The sequence below is a fragment of the Dryobates pubescens genome (genome assembly GCF_014839835.1).
Source record: "Dryobates pubescens isolate bDryPub1 chromosome Z unlocalized genomic scaffold, bDryPub1.pri SUPER_Z_unloc_1, whole genome shotgun sequence".
Taxonomy (NCBI): domain Eukaryota; kingdom Metazoa; phylum Chordata; class Aves; order Piciformes; family Picidae; genus Dryobates; species Dryobates pubescens.
Genome location: NW_026530690.1, coordinates 272803 through 291322, shown reverse-complemented (window position 1 = coordinate 291322; position 18520 = coordinate 272803). Strand labels below are relative to the sequence as shown.

At 54.5% G+C, this 18520-nt stretch overlaps 1 protein-coding gene across 7 annotated transcripts in view; it reads left to right on the top strand.

The window, feature by feature from the left end:
• The window catches only part of NEDD4L (NEDD4 like E3 ubiquitin protein ligase), an 81231-nt gene that overhangs the window by 24648 nt on the left and 38063 nt on the right, over positions 1 to 18520 (top strand). For 2 of the 7 annotated variants that reach the window (XM_054179283.1, XM_054179282.1), the window contains exons 3-5: positions 5331 to 5412; positions 9067 to 9105; positions 10536 to 10589. In XM_054179283.1, coding sequence (XP_054035258.1) covers positions 5331 to 5412; positions 9067 to 9105; positions 10536 to 10589 — 175 coding nt within the window. Of the gene's footprint in view, positions 1 to 5330; positions 5413 to 9066; positions 9106 to 10535; positions 10590 to 13200; positions 14903 to 18520 lie in introns of those variants that run through there. The other 5 variants (XM_054179280.1, XM_054179279.1, XM_054179277.1 and 2 more) reach the window with 4 other exon arrangements.

The window sequence follows — 18520 nt, the reverse complement described above, 5'->3', positions numbered from 1 at the left end:
AGCACACCTGAGAGGTCCCTTCCCGACTGCAGCAGTTAGTTGTGTGTCAGGGAGACCTTTGCTGGATGCTGGAGGCTGCTGTCCTGTGGGGAAGTCACTGCCCTGCCCCTGCCACTGCGCCCCTGGCACCCCCCTGGCCAGAAGGAGCAGGTGGATGGTCGATGCCATCAGAGCCTTCTTGCAGCAGTGAGTAACAGCGCACCAGAACAAGGCTGAGCTCCTCTTCCCCAGGGTTCTGGGCTGCTCTTGAAGCTGCTCTTGGGTGACTCACGTCTGCAGCCTCCCTTTGCCTCGTTTGACAGCAGCTGCCTGCTTTTGCAGATGGAGCTGCAGAGCTTTGTTAGGCAGCCCCCAGCCCTCCACAGGGCCTGTGCTTGGATCCATCTCGGTAAACAGCTCCTGTGACAGCTCCCTGTCCTGGGAGCTGAGTCACAGCAGGTTCCCTGGCCTCTCAAAAATGAGGAGGAGCTTTCTGGGCTGCCTTTGGTTTCCTCTCCTGTTGGGGGTACAGCCTGCTGCTGTTCAGTTTGTTGCTGAAGGTGGGTCTCCCCTTGCTGCCTCCCTCGGGCAGTGGCACAGGGCTATCAGCCCCTGTGATGCCAAGAGTCCACTTAACCCTGCACACCTGCTGTGGCCTTCTAATGGGACTGCAGTGGGGGAGCACTTGGTTGTGATGGAGAGCAGAGCTGTGTGTCCATGGCCCTGCTGTGCCACGTGCTGAGCCAGTTTAGTTCCCTACCCCTGGCCTGGGGGTCAGATGGGGGAAGAGCACTTCGCACGGAGCTGAGCGTGCTCAGGGTGCTGTCCCTTGGGCACTGCAGCTGGTGCCAGCTGGGCTCCTGTGCGGCCAGGGGACAGGAATGGCTCCAGCTGCCTGCTGCCACCTTACACTTGCCCAGAAAGTGCTGTGGAATGCCCACAGCTCCTCAAACCCAGCTCTGGAGTCTGGGCACACAGGGTGTCCAGGGCTGGGTGCCAGCTGCGGCACTACAGCAGCCTGGGGGCAGCTGGGGCTGCCCTGTGCTGGCTCCAGCAGGTTGCATCCAGATCCTGCTGGTTCTGCTGCCCTCAGCACAGGGCACAGCTGAGCCCCTCAGGGAGAGCCTGGCCAGGAGTGGGGCAGAAGCCAGCAGAGGAGCAGGAAAGTGAGGGAAGAAGTGAGAGGAGCAGCCCTGGCAGCATCGAGGTGGGAAGCAGCCCAGGACATGGTGGTGGTGGGGGCTGATGAGGGTGGGGTTGTTGGGGGGGTTGGGGCATTTCTAGTGGGGTTTGGTGTGGTGAGCAGTGACCGCTACAGGCCACCAGTAAGGCTTGGGAAGGCATCCAGTACTCAAGCACAGCGTGAGGAGATGGAACCCTCGGGCTCCAGAACGGAGGGAAATAGATGGAGGCAGCCAGTGCCCGTGTCGGGGGATGTGGCATGCAGAGGGGCAGCTGGGCCCTGCTTGTGACTGCCTTGGGAGGCTGCTGGCACCTGCAGAGTGGGGTTGGATATGCTGGGGTGAGAGAAGGCAGAGCTGTGGTGGGAACGAGAGCCTGGGACAGCTGTGCTTTGCCTCACAGGGAGGCTGCCTGCAGCCAGGGCATGGAGCTGCAGGCAGGGCGTGGAGCTGCAGCCTGTGTTGGTGTGAGGGTGCTGATGGTGCCACTGGAGCCTGCACCACGTTCAGTGCAGACCTTGCCCTGTGCTGGGAGTGTGGCTTGCTGCAGGGTATTGCTGCCTCCTGAGGTGGGAGGAAGGCTGGGGAGAGCAAGGCAGAGCTGAGCAGGTGTGCAGGTCCTGATGGAGGTGTTGCTGGACTGGGTCACACTCATTCCACTGCTGTGGTGCTCAGTGCTGTACTCTGTTGTTTAGTGGTTTAATGAAGTAAACTTCCTGTCTACCAAAACCTGCTGCTTTTGGAAGCTTTTGGCAACTTCAGCAGCTCTAGATGTGAAAAGAGACTGTAACTGAACTGCAGTCTCCTGGCAGTGCCTCCTGTGCTGCTGGGAGAAACTTTGGGAAGGGGCTGCTCAGGCACGTTCAGACTCGGTGCATGCAGCTGGGGGAAGAGCAGTGGAGCATTTCTGAGCAGTAACAGCTGGAGTTTGGGTCTGGGCAGTGAGCCGATGATCTGCTTCCCTTTGCTCATGGCTGCAGGCTCTTCCATGCCACATCCCTCAGGAGCTCCAGCTGAAGGCTGGCTGGCCAGGGGCGGGGGCTAAGCGCACAGTGACCCTGCAGAGCACGACCCTTCCAGTAGCCACAGAGGAAAGCAAGGAACGAGATGTGGCACTGCAAGGAGAAACAGCGGGGTTGAGCATGCACTTACCAGCCAGGGTTAACAAAGCCAGGCTGATGGCTCATGCTGTGTAAGAGTTTTGGCCTGCCACCTCCTAACAACTTCCAAGGCTTTTGTAGCACAGGTGCCACTGGGACGTTCCACCTTCCACCAGCTCTGAGGGACCTGCTAGTTTGAGCTGGACGGCGTGGGCTGAGGGAGGGCTTACCCAGGCGTAACCCAGGACCATTTCCCCTTCTCTTTCCCCTCTGTGGCTGAGGCAAGTGTTTGTTGACAGAGGGGTAGCACAGGGACAGGACAGGGGGTGGGGTGAGCCAGCTTCAGCAGCAGTGCTCAGTTAGGTCGTTTGAAGAGGCTCAGACTGGCCCGCGGTCCGTGCCGGGCTGGATAAGCCTGTTCTGAGCAGCCTCTGTGTGTGTGTTCCTTGGTGGGGATGCTGCCTGCAGCTCCTCTCCAGCATTCCTCTTCCAGAAGTCAGCTGTCACTGAACTGTGCTTTGGTTTGTTTCTCTTTTCCACGCTGGATTTTAGGACTTGTTAAGGTGTCTGGGAGGTGAAATGGCACGGGAAGGATTCAGACCTAGGGGCTGGTGTGCGCGGGTTCTCTGGCAGAGCGTTCGCTGGGACACAAAAGATGGCCTCAGGAACATGGAAGAGGCATGTCTGCACTTCCACCTCGCTGTGAGATCAAGAGAGGTGTTTTCTGTTGTCAGAAAGCCGAGCCTGTCTTTATGCTCTGGGAGGGTCTCGGTGCAGAGCTCTGGTCTTGTTGCTGCAACACAGCATTTTAAAGGAGCACCCCAGAACGGTGGGGACACTGTAGGTGGAGTTTGAGAGAGAATTTTTAGCTCCCTTTTTCACCCACAGGCACTTCTTTGCAGCTGTCTGTGATGTGAGTCACTATCTCTAGCAGCACTGGAGTAAAGTCCTGCTAGGTTTGTTGCAGTGCTGGGTGCGGTGGGAGCCTGCCTTTGGGAAATAAAGAGCTAGAAGGCAAAGCGAGGCCGGCGAGACGGCTCCGGGACACAGCGGGGAGGGGAGAGCTTGGGCTGCTTGGAGGCAGTGGACTGCAAGGCTGGCTCTGCAGTGAAGAACAAGGTAAGGCTTTCTTCTCCTCTGCTCCAGCCTGGGTAGGTGCTTCCTGCTTCCTTTGGTACTGGAGACTCGGCTGGCAGGGGAGCAAAGCCTGGTGTCTCCTGGAGAGAAGCTGGTGGTGGGTTTGTATGCCGTACAGACGCCAAGGCTGAAGCCCGGGCTCAGAGCAGTGCAGGCAGCCTGCTCTGCAGCACTGCTGGGAGCTGGCCTCTGTGTGTCTACTTGCACTGCTCCCTTGCAGCAGCAGGAACGGGGAATTCCCCAGGGCAAGTGGTTATGGGGTGAAATGTTAGTGACTGTGAGAGGGACTCTGCCTTAGAATGTTGGTTTGCTGCTCTTGGTGAAACGTTGTTGAAGTGACCTCATTCTAACCATATTTAAGGATGCCTCTTGTGGCTTTGTTTGCATCATCTCTTTGAGTCAGAGAATCACCCAGCAGACAAGGCTGGCATCTTGGGAACTCAGCCAGGTGAGGTGTTGGTGACTTCCTTCCCTGTTCATGGGGAAGGGGTGACAGAGGGAATATGCCTGGGGTTTGTGCTAGCCTGGTGCAAGCCTGGCTTCCCCTGAAGCAGCAGGGCTGTTGTGAGCAGCATGTGGCAAGCAGGCCTGCTCCCACTGCAGAGCAAGCCACGCTACGTGCTGCAGCTGGAGGCGGCTTCAGCTTTGCCACCAAAATATCTCTCTGCCCTCACGTGTGCCTGTGGGGCTCTCCACCCCCGACTCTTGTAGGCTAAAAGATAGAAATAATCCCTGGGGCGTGGGCAAAAGGCGTTTCACAGAATTTCAGGGGCTGGAAGGGACCTCAGAAGATCATCCAGTCCAGCCCCCCTGCTAGAGCTTGCCTTTCAAGCACATCTGGCAAATGCCATTCTGGACCCCAGGGGAGAGGAGGGGAACCACTCGTGGGGCCAGCCTCACAGGACTCTGAAAAGCTTTTAAGGGATGCTGATCTCTTTGGGGTGGGCTTGTTTACTTACCAGGCACAGCTTCTGGATAGGAAATGGTGGTGGTGAGTCTCAGGTCTTGTTTCCTTTCCTCTCTCCTGTTTCCTTATGCTGTATTTAACAGTTTTTGCTCTTTAACTGCTCGTTGCCGTTCCGAAAGCCACAGGCAGAGCCGAGCTGGCAGTGTCTCGATGGCTTCGAGACCTCCTCAACAAGTGCTGCTTTCTGTTTATTGGCAGTGCTGCATTTGTTGACAGTAAGTCAGATGCAGGCTTTAGGGAACATTAAGATGACACTGTGACTGAAGTAAATAAAACCTTCTGCCCTTTCCCTTGATGCTCCTTCCAGAACAGCAAGTGTTCTCACTTTCACCCAGTGGAGTGAGTCAGGCTGCAGAGTGAGCTGCTCTTGCCTCACTGCCTGTGGCTTTCAGCTTGGGTCCTTTTCCTGATCCCTTCCTGTGCACAGCTCCATGCAGAGACATTCTGCCTGTGAAGAGGGCGAACACAAGGGCCAGAACGACTGGCCAGTGTGGGGTGAGGTGTGAGGCTTGTACTCACAGCAGTGTCAGCTCAGCCAGCTTATGGTGTCTGCCCAGCTCAGTGTTCAGGTCAGCAGGTGCAGGTGACTAAACGGTCTCCAGTATCTAATCACTGGGCTAGATTCCCCCTCCTGCTCAAGAGTGGGAGCTTGGCTGGTAGCCTTCAGTCTGGCTCAGGCTGTCCTGTTCCTGGAGCAGGCAGAGGGGTCAGTGGTGTTTGCAGCAAAGGCAGCTTTTCATCCGTTTGCTGTGTCCATAGCCGGGGGGCAAAGCTGCCAGCCAAAGGCTCAGTAGTGCTGCAGTCGGTATTGAGCTGAGCAGGTTCCAGCACGTGTTCAGTCTGCAGTTGTGAGGGTTCACTGACAGTTCCAGCCCCACACACTTGTTGTGCAGGGACAAAGAGGTGCTGAACCTCTCTGTGTCTGTGAAGCTGTGTCCCCATTAACCGTGGTGTCTTCTCTTGCAGCGACCCGTACGTGAAACTCTCCTTGTATGTAGCAGATGAGAACAGAGAGCTTGCTCTGGTGCAGACCAAGACCATCAAAAAGGTAGGTGTGTGCTCTCCTGCTGCAGGGCTCTGCAGGGGTCACAGTGCTGGGCATACCTCTGTGGTACAGCACAGCACCTCAGACTGCACACGAGCCATAGGCTTTCCCAGGTGGGAGTCAAACCAAGAGCATCTTCAGTGCGTGGGGCCTGGGGACAGGACCCTGTCCGCTGCGAGTCCTCCGGAGCTTGCCTCATCAGATCTCACGGCATTGTTCACTTTCTCCTGCCCAAGCCACATTGGACTGAAATCAAGAACTGAGAAACTTTAAAGATCATTTGACTTCTAGCAAAAGTAATAATTCTTTAGCATTCCCTTCCAAAATTTCCATTTTCAAAGTATTTCCCTAATGTGGAAATTGAACACAGCCAAGTAACGGGAGATGTGCTGTCAGAAGAGCCTGGGACCACACTGGAAATGCTTCCATTTTTGACTGGAACCAGAGTGAAATGTTGCTTGGTTTCTTAATTCCGTGCCATGAACCCAGAATTCCACTGGGGAGTGTTTGTCATTATTAGGCCCTGAGATTTTGGAAGATGTTGTTTTGTTTTGGTGGTGGGGGGGTATTATTAATTCACCTGTATTGATGTCAGAGAGGAAAAGTCATCATGTGTCTGAAAAGCAAGGGAAAAATAATGCATTGGCATGTTTCTGGAGCTCAGCAGTGGTTCACCTGAAGCCAGCACTGCGGAACACCACAGCGAGGAGGCTCAGTGAGGGCTCCGGGCGGCGCCGCTCGGGAAGCAGAGCGCCGGGTGCCGCTGGAAGAGTGGTGTGGAGATCCAAGCAGAATTCACAGCCGCACCTCCTGCTCTCTTCCAGTTGCCTTTGTAGTTCTTTGTTAATTCTTGATCAAATAACACTGTCCTTGTTTGAAAAGACGCTGCTGGTGGAACAGCACAAGCGCTGAGGACAGGACGTGTTCCGCTCCTACACCTGTGAAACCTGAGGTTGAAATGGTGTGGGACTGGAAATGAGGCTGCCACGTTCCTGCTGCTCTGAGGCAGTACCTGGCAGGCCTGGTGGCGGCAAGAGAGCTGCTGAGAAGGCCACAGTAAATGACAAAAGGTGGAGTGAAGGTGTGACAGGATGGTATCGACTGTATGCAGAGAGAAACATGGCTACTGCCCTGGGAAGGAGGAGAAGCAGGATGAGGTTTGCACACCAACCCTGCCATAGTCAGAGGGCAGCTGCTGCTGATGTAATCCTGGGATCTGCCTTTTTTCACTGCTGCTTGTAACTGTCACTTAAAGCCCGGACTGCCTCAGTTGTTTCCATAACAGTAACAAGGACTCTCTATTGGAAAGTTGTAGCTAGTCCTTTCTGGTTTGAATCCTTACTTTTCACCTCAGGACTTGTCCTCAAAGCAAGAACCTTCCTATGCAACTGGACATGTGTTTTGTACATAGCAGGTGTCATTAGTGCAGCTTGATTTGAAGTTAAAACCACTGAGTTAAAACTGAGCAAAATCAGCCTCAGGAGTGATTCTGAAAGACTGGCAACGATCTCCCTCAGCTCTGTAACGTTTCTTTTGCTCTGGTGGTATCTCACCCTTCACTAGCTCCTTACTCTGCTCATTCTGCCCTGCTCGGTCCTACGGGTCCCTTTCTGTGTGGTACTGTCCTGCAGGAGTGCCTTGGAGAGGAGAGGGCTGCAGGGGCCTTTTTATTCCCCTTTTCCATGAGCTGGACAGTTGTCTGATACCTGTCCTGCTGCAGCTTCACCATAGGCAGTGCTTGGGTGCAGCCAAAGGGGCTAATGCACAGTGTCCTTACTCTGAAAGAGCAGTTATCAGGAGAAGGTTAGCTTCCTCTGGCCTGTCTGAGGCAGTTTGTTCCCTCACACACTGGGGTAGCACAGCTGTGAATGTGGTGAATGCCTCCTGTTTCCTTTTGAATGGCCTGCTAGAAGTGCTGCTTGCTTTCTGCAGTGGCTGTTTGCTCTGTCTGCGGGGGCTTGGTCTCCTCACTGAGCTTCAGGCTTAGCACCATCGCCCCTCTGCTCTTAGTTGTGTGGCTGGAAGCCCTCTCAGTGCCCCTTCTGATATCCTGTGGCACATCTAACCCAGCTTGACTCTTGGCAGCTTGTTATCTGTGTGGCACTTGCCCTTTTTAGGATGCAGCTCTTTTGCTGTGGAGGCTTTTTGTTGTTTCCCTGCTGACACCCTTGAGGAAGCTATTCCTGCATTTATTTCTGGGGCCCTCCCTCCAGCGTTGTGCTCCTCTGCTGCAGCTTTGCCTTTGTGCTTTCCCACTCAGCGTACCGATGGTTTTGCACAGCAGTGCAGAAGCCTTTGGCGGACCCAGAGCACTTGCCCGTCCCAGAATCTCCCCGCGGTGGGCAGCGTTCGGAATCCCCCTGCTGGTGCCAGCTGCACACAGCTCTCCTGCCGGCGCCAGCCCCCCGTGAGGCATATGGCAGTCAAGGGAACTGCCGTTGATCTTGGTAGGAAAGCTGAAAGTTGCCCTCAGCCCCAGCCCTTGTGCCTGCCCTTCACCTACACACCTTTCGTTCCTGTCACCTACCCTTTACAATGGGCTTTACTTCCTTCAGATGCTTCCCTACTCTGTCCTGAGGTTGTTTAGGACAAGCAGGAAAGAAAAACCTTTCTGAGAGTGCAGCTGCTAACCACCTGCTCAGCTGTTGCTGTAGGTTCAGGGTCTGATCTTTTCTATGCTGTCATTTCCTTTTGGCATCCTTGCCCCCCACCTTTCTAGAGTGGGATTTTCACGTGCCGGTGTGTGCTTCAGGTTGGGCGAGGTTCACCCCAGCTGCAGAGGGAAGGAGGCTGTGCAGTTGCTATGGATGTGCTGCAGCATGACTCTTGTGCTGGGGAGGAGGGCAGCGTGGCTGAGCTGCTGCCCCCGGATGTGGTCAGTGCCTTGCATCTCCACCGAGGAGCTAGGGTGGACAGCTGAGATCTCCCTCTGCTCTGGCAAGGCTTTGGTGGGTGCAGAGCCAAGCTTTAGTGACGACTCTTCTGGTAACTGCCATGTGAGAGCACGAGGCGAGGGCTTGGCAGCAAAGCATGGGACATGTCATACTTGGTTTTAAACTTGTCCTGAAGGGAATGGCCCAAATTACTGATGTTTGTAGCACTCCTCTTTTTATTCAAGTTGTTATTTGGTGCCACCAGACCGCAGTCTACATGCATCTCTTGTTCTGAACGTTTCAGGTTATTAAACAAACTGAAAGGCCTCCGGAGGCATGAGGAAGATGAGCAGCGTCACACCTGCTCAAAGGAAATCACCTTTCCTTTGGCTCTGTTCCTTCTCCCTGCAGCTGTCCTTTTAGTAGCCCCAAAGTTGTCCTTATCTCGAAGGAACTGCTTTTTAACAATCTGGGTTTAAATGAACCGAAACATCTCCAGGTTTTATTTTTATAGGTGCTGTGATTTGCCTTTTACTCATAGAAGCCTATTTATACCTGGCATCTATTTCAGGATCATCTGACTCCAGTGTCCTCCCACGTTTGGTTTACTCAGTAGAGGATTGCTAAATAACTTGGTGGCACTGTTCTGCTCTCTTTCCTGTTCTTGATCTCGTGCCTTTGTCTTTCTCTCTGCAAATTCAGCACTTCCCTGCACGTTTTGATATTTGCAAAATGGCAAAGCTAAGGGAGCCGCAGTGTGCAGCTGTGTGTGTTTGCCTTACAGACGCTGAACCCAAAGTGGAATGAAGAATTTTACTTCAGGGTAAGTTCCCTTTCACTTGTAGACGTTCTGCTAATGGCTGCAATTGATCGTGTGGCACTATGCGACTCGCTGTTGTCGCACGGAGAAAAGCCTGTCCTGGTGTAACTGTCTTCTGCCCCTGCAGTGGTCAGCAGTAACTGGCCTGAGCTGCTTCAGGAATGAGCTGCCTCACAATCTGAGATTTCAAAGACAGTTTTCAGTCAATTCATCTGACAAACTCTTTTAACTTCGGAATGGTGTTTTAGCAGAGTGTTTGTGGCTTTAAAGCCTTAACGCAGCGGCAGGTGAACGAGAACTTCCAAGAGGCAAAAATACTGAAACAGGAACGTGGAGAAGGAAGACAGGAAAAGGCCTCTCCTTAGTGGCCAAAAATGCCCAAAGGTGCTGCTTTCCCCCCTGTAGTTTCATTTTAGTCTTTCTCCATTTTGCTTCAAGAGAGAACCAAGTTATAGCTAAAAGGGAGCAGCTTGTATCAGAAAACGTGATGTGAAATGTTTGAAGTGGTGAAGGACTTCCTAACTGAAGGAAAACTTTGTTGCTGGGAACGTTTCTCCAAAGGAGGAAGAGTTAATTGCAGCACAGCTGCAGCTCTCACAAGAGCAGCCTAGGTAGAGTTTCAGGGGTTTAAACATCTAATCTGGAGCAGCTGCCTGAGAAAAGATGTCCTTGTAGGCTGTCACAGATGGGGATTTGTCATGGGCAAGGTGCCAGCACTTACCTGTCCCAGAGCTCCTATGGGATCTGTTTGACAAAGCCAAGGTTTGCCTCTTTGCCCCAGCCAGGACTGGCACTGCCCCCAGGTCAGAAAGTGAAAGTAATGCAGAGGGTTAATTGATTGAAGCAGCAGCCAGCACGGAGCGGGGCCTGCCGGTGCTCCCGGCGCTTCCCGGCACTGCCTGCCAGCCATGCAGCTCCAGTTCATCAGTCCTGGGTGCCAAAGCTGGAGCTGCAGGTCTCTGCACTGACACCATCACACAGCAGAGCTGCAGCAGAAGCTCAGCCAGGTCTCAAGTGGACAACTCTTACCAAGCAGGCGTCCCCAGCTGGGCTGGAGGGAAAGGAGCGGAGCCTGGCGCCCGCCGCTGCCGGCTCCAGAGGCTCAGCCCTGCACAGAGATGCTCCTCTGCGGGGGCTGCAGCCTAACCCCGGCTGTCTGCCCTGCAGGAGCCATGCAGCATGGCTTGGGCAGAGCTGCTCTGGGAAGAGAAGTGCAGTAGCTGTCCTGCATGGAGCACAGCAAGGGAGAGCTTTTCATGGGAGCTGCCAGGCTATTTCTAGTCATAGGAGGGCTTAGAACACATGTTCCAGTGCTGCAGCTGAAGTGCCTGAAGCCTGCTAGCCCTGTCCTACTGGCCTGGCTTTAGTCCCCACGTTAAGGAGTAGCCATGTTAGTGTGAGCTCCAAGTGACACTGCCTGAATTCCCTCCTAGGTGAACCCAACCAACCATCGCCTGCTCTTCGAAGTGTTTGATGAGAACAGACTGGTGAGTACCTCCTCTGCATTGTGTCTTGTTAATCACAGAGCTCTCTTACAGCTGATGGAAAAGCAGCACATCTGAAAGGAGTTTTCAGATGTCTGCTCAGTGTGCCAAGAACTGCAAATAGAGGCATAAAAAGCATCCATTGTGGAGACTAACAGAGCATTAAATGCAAGGGCAGCACCATGCTGGTCCTTCTTAACCCACAGTGGTCCTGACAGGGGAAACCTCAACATCTCCTTCCTTGGGCTTTGCCACTGCAAGCCAACAAAGTCCCAACCTTTCTTGCCACTTTCAAAGCAGCTGCTTCCTCCCCAGATAATTTTACTGTTTCTTTGCTGCACCCTGTACTACTTGTGCGGCCTTTGTGGGATGTGGTTACCTGAGCTGCACCTTGTACGTGAGAAACGGTCTGTGAAGGTTTAAGGTCGTGGCAATAAACTGCTCTCTGGTACGTTCTGGGTTTGCTGCCTCACAATGCCCAGCATGCTGGTGAACTTCCTGTGTCAGATGCAGTAGCTCCTCTAGGTGTCCCAACACCTTGCTGTGCCTCTCTGTCTTCACAGACAGCTGTGGAGTGCCACTGGTGTTCTGGACACGTGGGGTTCAATGTGCCAGTGCCGTGGCAGGCTAGGCTGGCAGAGTGACTCTTCTTGAGTCTGTTGTTGGAAAACCCTAAAAGTGCCTTTGATTGTGAGATCAGGTGGTTAATGTTTGGTTGGGGGAGCACAGCCTGCTTTGTGAGGCTGTCATGAAGATCCTTCCACCTGAAAAAAACAGTATGGAGACACTGGTCTTCAAAAGCCAGCCTTTTCCTCTGCCTGCCTGTTGAATAGAGAGCAAGTTAGAGCACATGAGGACTTGGAGCCAAGGGATTCTCCCATCTTCAGGAGGCAGCAAACTGGTAAATCTGCACAGTGTGCATTTGGAGTGGGCTGAGCCTGAGCTGGTTTATGACATGCAGTGACCACAGAGACCACTTGCACTGCTGCAACTGCCCCGTGCCTTCAGAAATGAAAGGAGACCCTTGGTCAGTTCTTGCCGGCTTTTGGGGGCTGTGCCGTGGCCAGCTGGGACAGGCAGTGCTGGGGCAGCCACACTGTACCCTAACTGGAAGGCAGAGCGTGTGAGTGGGGGCGGGCCGTGCCGGGGGGCTGGCTGGGGAGGGCAGAGGCGTCGCTCTGGCTAGCGGAGGGCAGTGGCATGCGCGGGGCGTCCCTGTGTGACAGTAATGCAGTCCAGAGAGAACTGTGTGCCGTGACAGCTGAGAGAGGACACTTCTGGTGTGCTCGTTTCAGATCCTGCAGGCTGTGTGGAAGGCTGGCCTCACATTGGCCACTGCTTATGGACCTGCCCCAGGCTGCCCTTGGGCTCAGAACCCCCTTGACAGGGCAGCAGCCTGTGGGTGAGGAGCTGCTTCCTTTCAGAGTGTTCTGAGCTCCTGAACGAAGCACATACAGTGGGGCTGCAGAGTTCTGCCAGCTAAGGGTTACAGGGCAAGGAGACACTGAACTGAGCATTTGGGCTGTGCTCTGAAGTACTCACTGTCAGTACCTGCGTGGGTTCCACTGCAAGAACTCCAGTTCTTCCTCGTGTTCCCAGACCACCAAAACCTTTCCTTCCCTTTCTATCCCAAATCAAAGCAGGCTGCGTGATGCAAGCTGCTGCTTCGGGGCAAAGAGCGAGTGAGTCCTTGGGCAGTGTTTTATCTGGAGGAGGAGAGGAGTGCTGTTGGCACCTGTGCCTCCACAAGGCCATCTCCAGCACTGGTGCTGGCTGGAAGCGGTTCATGTTTTCCTTCTCCTTGGCTCGCAGTCTGCCGAAAACAATAGGTGACTGTGCTGTCTGCTGGCAGCTTTATCCCTCCAGGCTTCCATTTCTCCTGTGATTGGTCACTTTCTGTCTTTTGAAAGCAAGCTGCTTGCAAACAGGGGCTCAAGTGTCCAGAGAGAGCCCTGGCCCTGCACCTCCCAGTGTTCGGCACCGCTGACACCGTTCTGCTTTCGAGTCCTCCCGGAGCAAATGCCCATGCAGTGAAATGAGGCTGCGCTGCGTGCCAGCCGCAGTGCCTGCGCCGGGGCGCGCTGACAAGGGCTGTTGCGAGCTCACTTCAGATGTGAGTATCCCCAGGCCGCTCTGCCTGGCAGCAGAGCTGAGTTAGGGAGTTTCTCTGTGCTTGTGTTCTGTCTGTGCCGCTGCGGAGGGCTGGCGGCTCCCAGGGAGCGTAACTCTACTCCGTGCTGGTGACGCTGCTGGCGCTGTGGCTGGAGGCTGGCCAGCGCTGGGCAGAGTTTGTGCAGTGTTTGAGACCGGTCGGTACCGAGAGACATGCAGCACCCCTCGCCGGCTTTCCCTCCTCCTCGCTGCCTGGTAAAACGGAAACCCCCTTTGTCTTCTGCCATCTTGCACGCCGCTGCCGCTTCTGCGTGAGGAATCTTTGCCATGTGTCCAGCTGCTTGGTCTGCCGCGGTTCTGGTCACGCAGGGGCACTGGGCAGGGCAGGCTGTGCCGTGTGTGCAGGGACAGTGTGGTGGCTCTGGAGGCGAGAAGCTGTGCTTAACGGCATGAGGAGCAGAGTTACGAGCGAAAGTGTTGGTGCTCTGCCACGACAGCCTGGTGCCGCAGCGCAGCGTTAGCTGGGAATAGTTGCTCTCCTCCGCATGTGAGTTTCACTTTTCAGCCTGCCCGGAGGTGGTTTGGCTGCGGCGGAGTTTCTGCGTGCGCCGTGGTTAGATTTACAGCGCTGCCGAGCGCTCGCTGCCGCGGTCGGCCGGCAGCTCTCCCGCTGGGGCCGCTGGGCGCTGATGGAAAAGCAGCAGCTGTGAAGGTGCCGTTTCAGGCTCTTGCTGGCGTTAAAAAAAAAGAGAAAGAAACAACAAACCCCCATCAGCTCCCACCGGAGAGGGGGAAGCGGGCCACGTGACTCCCGCCATCCTACCCTATGTCACAGTGTGTAGGAGCCCGGCCGCGCTCACCCAATCATGCCTGGAATGCTGCTTGCCACTTGGGCTATTTCTGCTATCTGTCGCTATCAGGGCTGCAGTGCTAACAGTTTGGCAGATGGGACACTTTTTCTCGGAGTTTATGTCTTTGGTTTTTAACTTCTGGCAGTGCCTGAATTGTTGCTGTTCTCCCTCTCCTTCTCTCCTCTCTGTAAAACCATGGCCCATCGGCTGCGGTTTCATTTTGGCGCTGGGCGAAGCAACACGGCCCCCGAATCGGAGGTCCTGGACCGGGAGGGTGAAGATGACTTTTTCATGGCATTCCACACGCTGCCGAGGAGGAGCAGCCCTCACGCCTTCTCCCGACACGCAGCAGACTACGGTGGTGGGGGGGACTTGCAAGAAGTGAGCTCCCTGAAAAGGAGCACATCCATGTTTATTCCCCAGCTGCTGCACAGCATCGATGCGCGGCCGACGCGGAGCTCCTCCATGCAGATCTCTCTTCAGCGCAAAGCTGCCGATGGCTGCGCGGACGAGTGCGCAGCACCAGGGGCTCTGGAGGAGATGCTGTCCTCTCAGCCCCGGGGTGGCCCGCGGCACCACGCATCCCCTGGGGCAAACCGCTCGTCTTCTCCCGGCGCTCCCGAGGCGACTCTGGAGAGCTCTGCGGAGCTGGAGCAACAGGTGAATGGAACTCCCTGCTGCAATCGCAGAGTGTTCTGTGCGGTTCCCTCCAACAGCCAGAGCCAGGAGGCTTCCTCTGCCCAGGGAGGTGAGGCGAGCGAAGCGGCGTCGGGTTTGAACATAAGCGGCGTGAGGATTCAGCATCGGGCTTCGAGTGCAGATGTGCCTCACGTTACTCTCCTGCCCTTCGGTGCTGAGGCTCAGAACAGTGCTCCCAGCCCTGAACCCCGGCGCTGGTCCCTGCAGCATGTGCCAGATGTGTCAGCAAATTCGGGGAAGAAGTTCCTTGTTCTCCAGTTACAGCAGCCCCAGGCGAGCGACACTGGTGCAGGGGGCGAGTACAACTTCGGATTTACTGGCACGAAAGGGGACAGGTTGGTCAGGTTCCCTCGGATCCGGCTGGAGCGGAGCACGTCCTACCCCGTGCAGCCGCCAGCGGAAGAGACCAGCCCCGCAGGGGATGGACAGAGCTCGGAGCCGCGCGGAGCCCCCGCCAACGGGGCAGAGGTCTCTAGAAGCAATTCGGTAGAGCGGATCCCTCAAGGGCAGGGGTGCTTGTTTAAAATCAGGCCAGATCAAAAGACAAGGCAGCAGCACTTCAGAATTCTTGTCACCCGTGGTCCTGAGGAACAAAATCGGGGTGTCGGTGCAGAGGGTCGTGGCACCCCTGGTCCCACGGCAGCCAGCGCCGCAGTAAGTACAATGCCGAGCGTGCTCTGCTTGTAAAGCGCAGGCGAAAGCTTCTGGGCTTGAGGCTGCTGAAGCTCTGCCATTGTTAGTGCTAGAACATTCTGCGTTTCTCTGGAGCAAGCCACCCATCGTCTCTGTTTCCAGTGTAACGTAGCTTTGCTCTCAGTTGTGATACATGCAGGGTAATATTTTGAGATCCTCATGTCACACGTGTCTCTCGGTCCGCTCTTACGTCAGCTGGAAAGACTGTTACAAATCAGAGCATTCAAATGGCACATGGAGTGCTTGTGTTAATTTGGCTGGCTGCGCCCTTGCCACCTGAGGAGTCCCTCCTGCACTCTTGGGTTTAGAGGGCACCAAAGGGTTTGGCCTTCAGTGTAATGTACACACGTGTGCCTCTGCACAACTTCAGGCTGTGTGTCGTGATGTGGTAGAAGCTGAGGCTGGAGAAATCTCCCCATAATTCTAGTCACAGTGTACTGGCTTAGCTAAGGAACCAAGAAGTCAGGAAAAAAACAATCTCGTAGTGATTTTGGTGGTGGTGGGTTTTGCCTTCTGGGAATGAAAGACGTTTTGGTTTGTGTGTACAAGTCCCAGTCAAACGTGTTTGGAGTGGCCTGGCGCAGCCTGGCAAAGCCTCTTGTCGTTTGTGCTTGACTGGCTCGGGAGGGCAGACTCCCTCTGGCTGTCCTTTGTTCTAATGGGAAAGGATTGATGGTTTGTGCTTGTGAGCCTCTTTGCAACGGCCCAAGAAGGAACGAAGTGTGAGGGTTTAGATTAGTCACTTGCCTAAATTGCTGTGCTGTGCAATTCAACACTGCCCACTTGAGTTCCTGAGCTCAGTGCTGCTGTATATAGACCAGGGACTGCTCTGCTCCAGCTGTGAGAGCAGATTCACTGAGGCAGACTTTGGTCTCAATGGCTGGGGCGGTGGGGGGGGGTTTCTCCTTCTGCGCTTTCCTTCTCCTCCATCCTTTCCCAGCACAAAGGCTGCTGCAGGCTGTGAGGCTGTAGGGTGACTCTGCAGCTGCCCTCAGGAAAAGCTGGTGGTCCCCAGGTGATTTCTGAAGAGCCCTTTTAGCTCAGCGAGTTGGTGTCCCTAGGCTTCGGGTTAGAAAAGCAAAACCAAACTCCTTGCAGCACAGGTTTGGTTTCAGTCTCTGCAAGCCAGCAGTTTGGTCCAGCAGTGTTTAGTATCGTTCCTGCCAGCCCCTGAGTATCTCAGCAGCAGAATCTGGGAAGCAGAAACTTGCCTGATTTTTCTTGTTCACTTCATCTTTCATGTCTGCAGCACATTATGTCAAGTGCTCTCACACTGAAAAGGAGACCCGAATCTCATATGGAAAACAAAATGGGAAGGAAAGGTCTGATTTTTCCTTTGCTAGTTGGTGTCCCTGGTTCCTTTCCAGGAGTAGCTGTGCAGGGAGACCCACCATAGCCCATGATCTCAGTCGCTGTGGGATGTCAAACCCAGGACAAAGACAGCAGAGGCATCCAGGTCCGTGCAGCTCACAGAGCCTGGTCCTGCTGTCTTTGAAGCAGTTTCCCTTCTCCTAAAGGATCTCCCCCCAGGTTACCCCTTTGATCCTGCCTGCAGCAGTGATTCACAGGGCAGGCACAGTCAGTGTTTCCAGAGGAGAATTAGGGAATTTGTTCCTATGTGCTGCAGGGACCATGTGAAATCAATTTAGCCAGCTATGAGGCATGGCAGCCACCGAGGCGCTCGGGCCAGATGGCACTGGCATGCTTGGTGCAGAGAGCTTCAGAAAGCAGGAATGCATGGAACTGAGCACTTCTGTGGCCTGCTGTCACGTTTGTAGGGGGCTCAGGAGCGCTGGGGGGAGAGGTGGTTGGCTGGCAAGAGGCCCTCGGAGTGTGGGGCTGCAAGGCTTCCGGTGAGAGCGTGGCTTTGTTTCGGCTACACATCAAACACTCTGCAGTAAGGTGCTCTTCCTCTGTCCCACTGAAGTGCCTTTGGAGGAGCCCCGGTGCAAGTATGGGTACGCCTGAAGCCTTTGCTGAGCTGAGGGGAGGAGGTGCTGTGTTAGTTCTGGACTCCAGCTCCCCACGTTTGTGTGCCTGTGATTGATACAGGGCCCGGGGCTGCACGCAGCAGCTGCTGCAGCCGTATTTATCTTGAGTGAAAACATTCGAGCGGGCGTCTGCCGTCCTCCTGCTCCCAAGTGTTTATGACCTTTCAAATATCTTCTGTTTTAGACAAGCCTTTTGGGGCAAGCAGGATGTATTTCATTACAAGCCATTCTAAAATCTCAAGTACAGCGTGAGCTGGTGTCCAGCGGTGGGAAGCTGGACGTGGAAGCCTTGTTACGAATCGTTTGGAGGGCTCCGGTCGTGTCTGTAACGCAATAGGCTGTGCTGAGCGTGTACGGCCGGGGCGTGTAACAAACGCCCACATTGTTTGTAGTTTGGGGGCTGTATTTGTGGGAAAGGCTTCAAAAATCTCCTGGATTGGACAACTGTTGGAGAGACCTGACAAAGGCCTCTTTGTGGGGAGAGAACACAACGCGTCCTCACGGCGCTGAGGAGCGGTGCTGGATTCGAGTGAGCTGAGGCAAACAGCAGCTCTGGGCTCCGCAGCGCTGCATTGCTCACAGCTTGGCTTGTAGTTTCCTTTCTTCAGAAATAACTTGAGAATAAACACTGCTGTGAAAGCGCAGAGAATCTGCTTATGCTCCTGAGATACAGCTGGGGCCTGCAGAGCCAAAAGGCAGGCTCCCTTTTCTCAAGGGGATGTACGCTCCTGAGTCGCCATTGGCTGGCAGAGCCTGCCCTGCAAGAAGCAAAAGCAAGTGAGAGAATTGTCATTGCTTGCAGGCCTTTGAACCTGTAGAGAGCTGCTGCTGGCCACATCTTTAGGATGTATTTCTATCCTGATATTTTCTTTCCTCATCCACTTGTTCCAAATGTCTATGCTGCCTTGGACGCAGCGGGCTGGAAGAGCAGAGCTGCTTAGTTAGCTGTCCCAGCCTGTGCCCTGGCCCAGCTCTCTCGAGCGTGTAGCCATCGGCTGCACTCGGCCCGTGCTAAGCCTGCATTTCTAAAGCACACACCCTGGGGTGGCAGTTAAAAAGGGCAGTGCCAGAGTAACGTTGGCCTGGATTTTCACCAGCGTGACTTGCAAGATGAGACACGTTTTGGTTAGTACCAAACTAAATTCTGGGTTGAGTGTTCTGGTACCTAAACCCATCCCCTTAATGAGGAAAAAAAAGAATTTCATTCCTCCATCAGTGGAAAGTCTGAAAGTCTCTTCCCTGAGGTGGTGTTCAGACACCAAAGGGTTTGTACTGCTGATCAGTGCCAAAAAAAATTGATAGGAATCTTCTAAGGATGAAATGAACCAAAAACCTACTTGTCCCCAGCTTCAAATAATGGCTGCCAGAGTTCATTTGTTCAGGTTAGTTAATGCAGTCCACAGAGAGACCTTAATTGTGTCTGAGTTTGTTGCTCTTGCCCACCCTGTGGTCCCTTACCAGCCCTTCAATGCGCAGTGTACAGCCCTTCATTCAGCCTCACTCCTCACCTCTAACTAGCCCCCATGCTGGGGCTTTCTTAGGGGGTGAGCTGGTCTGAAACAGTGCCTGGCCTGGAAGAGAGGCTTCA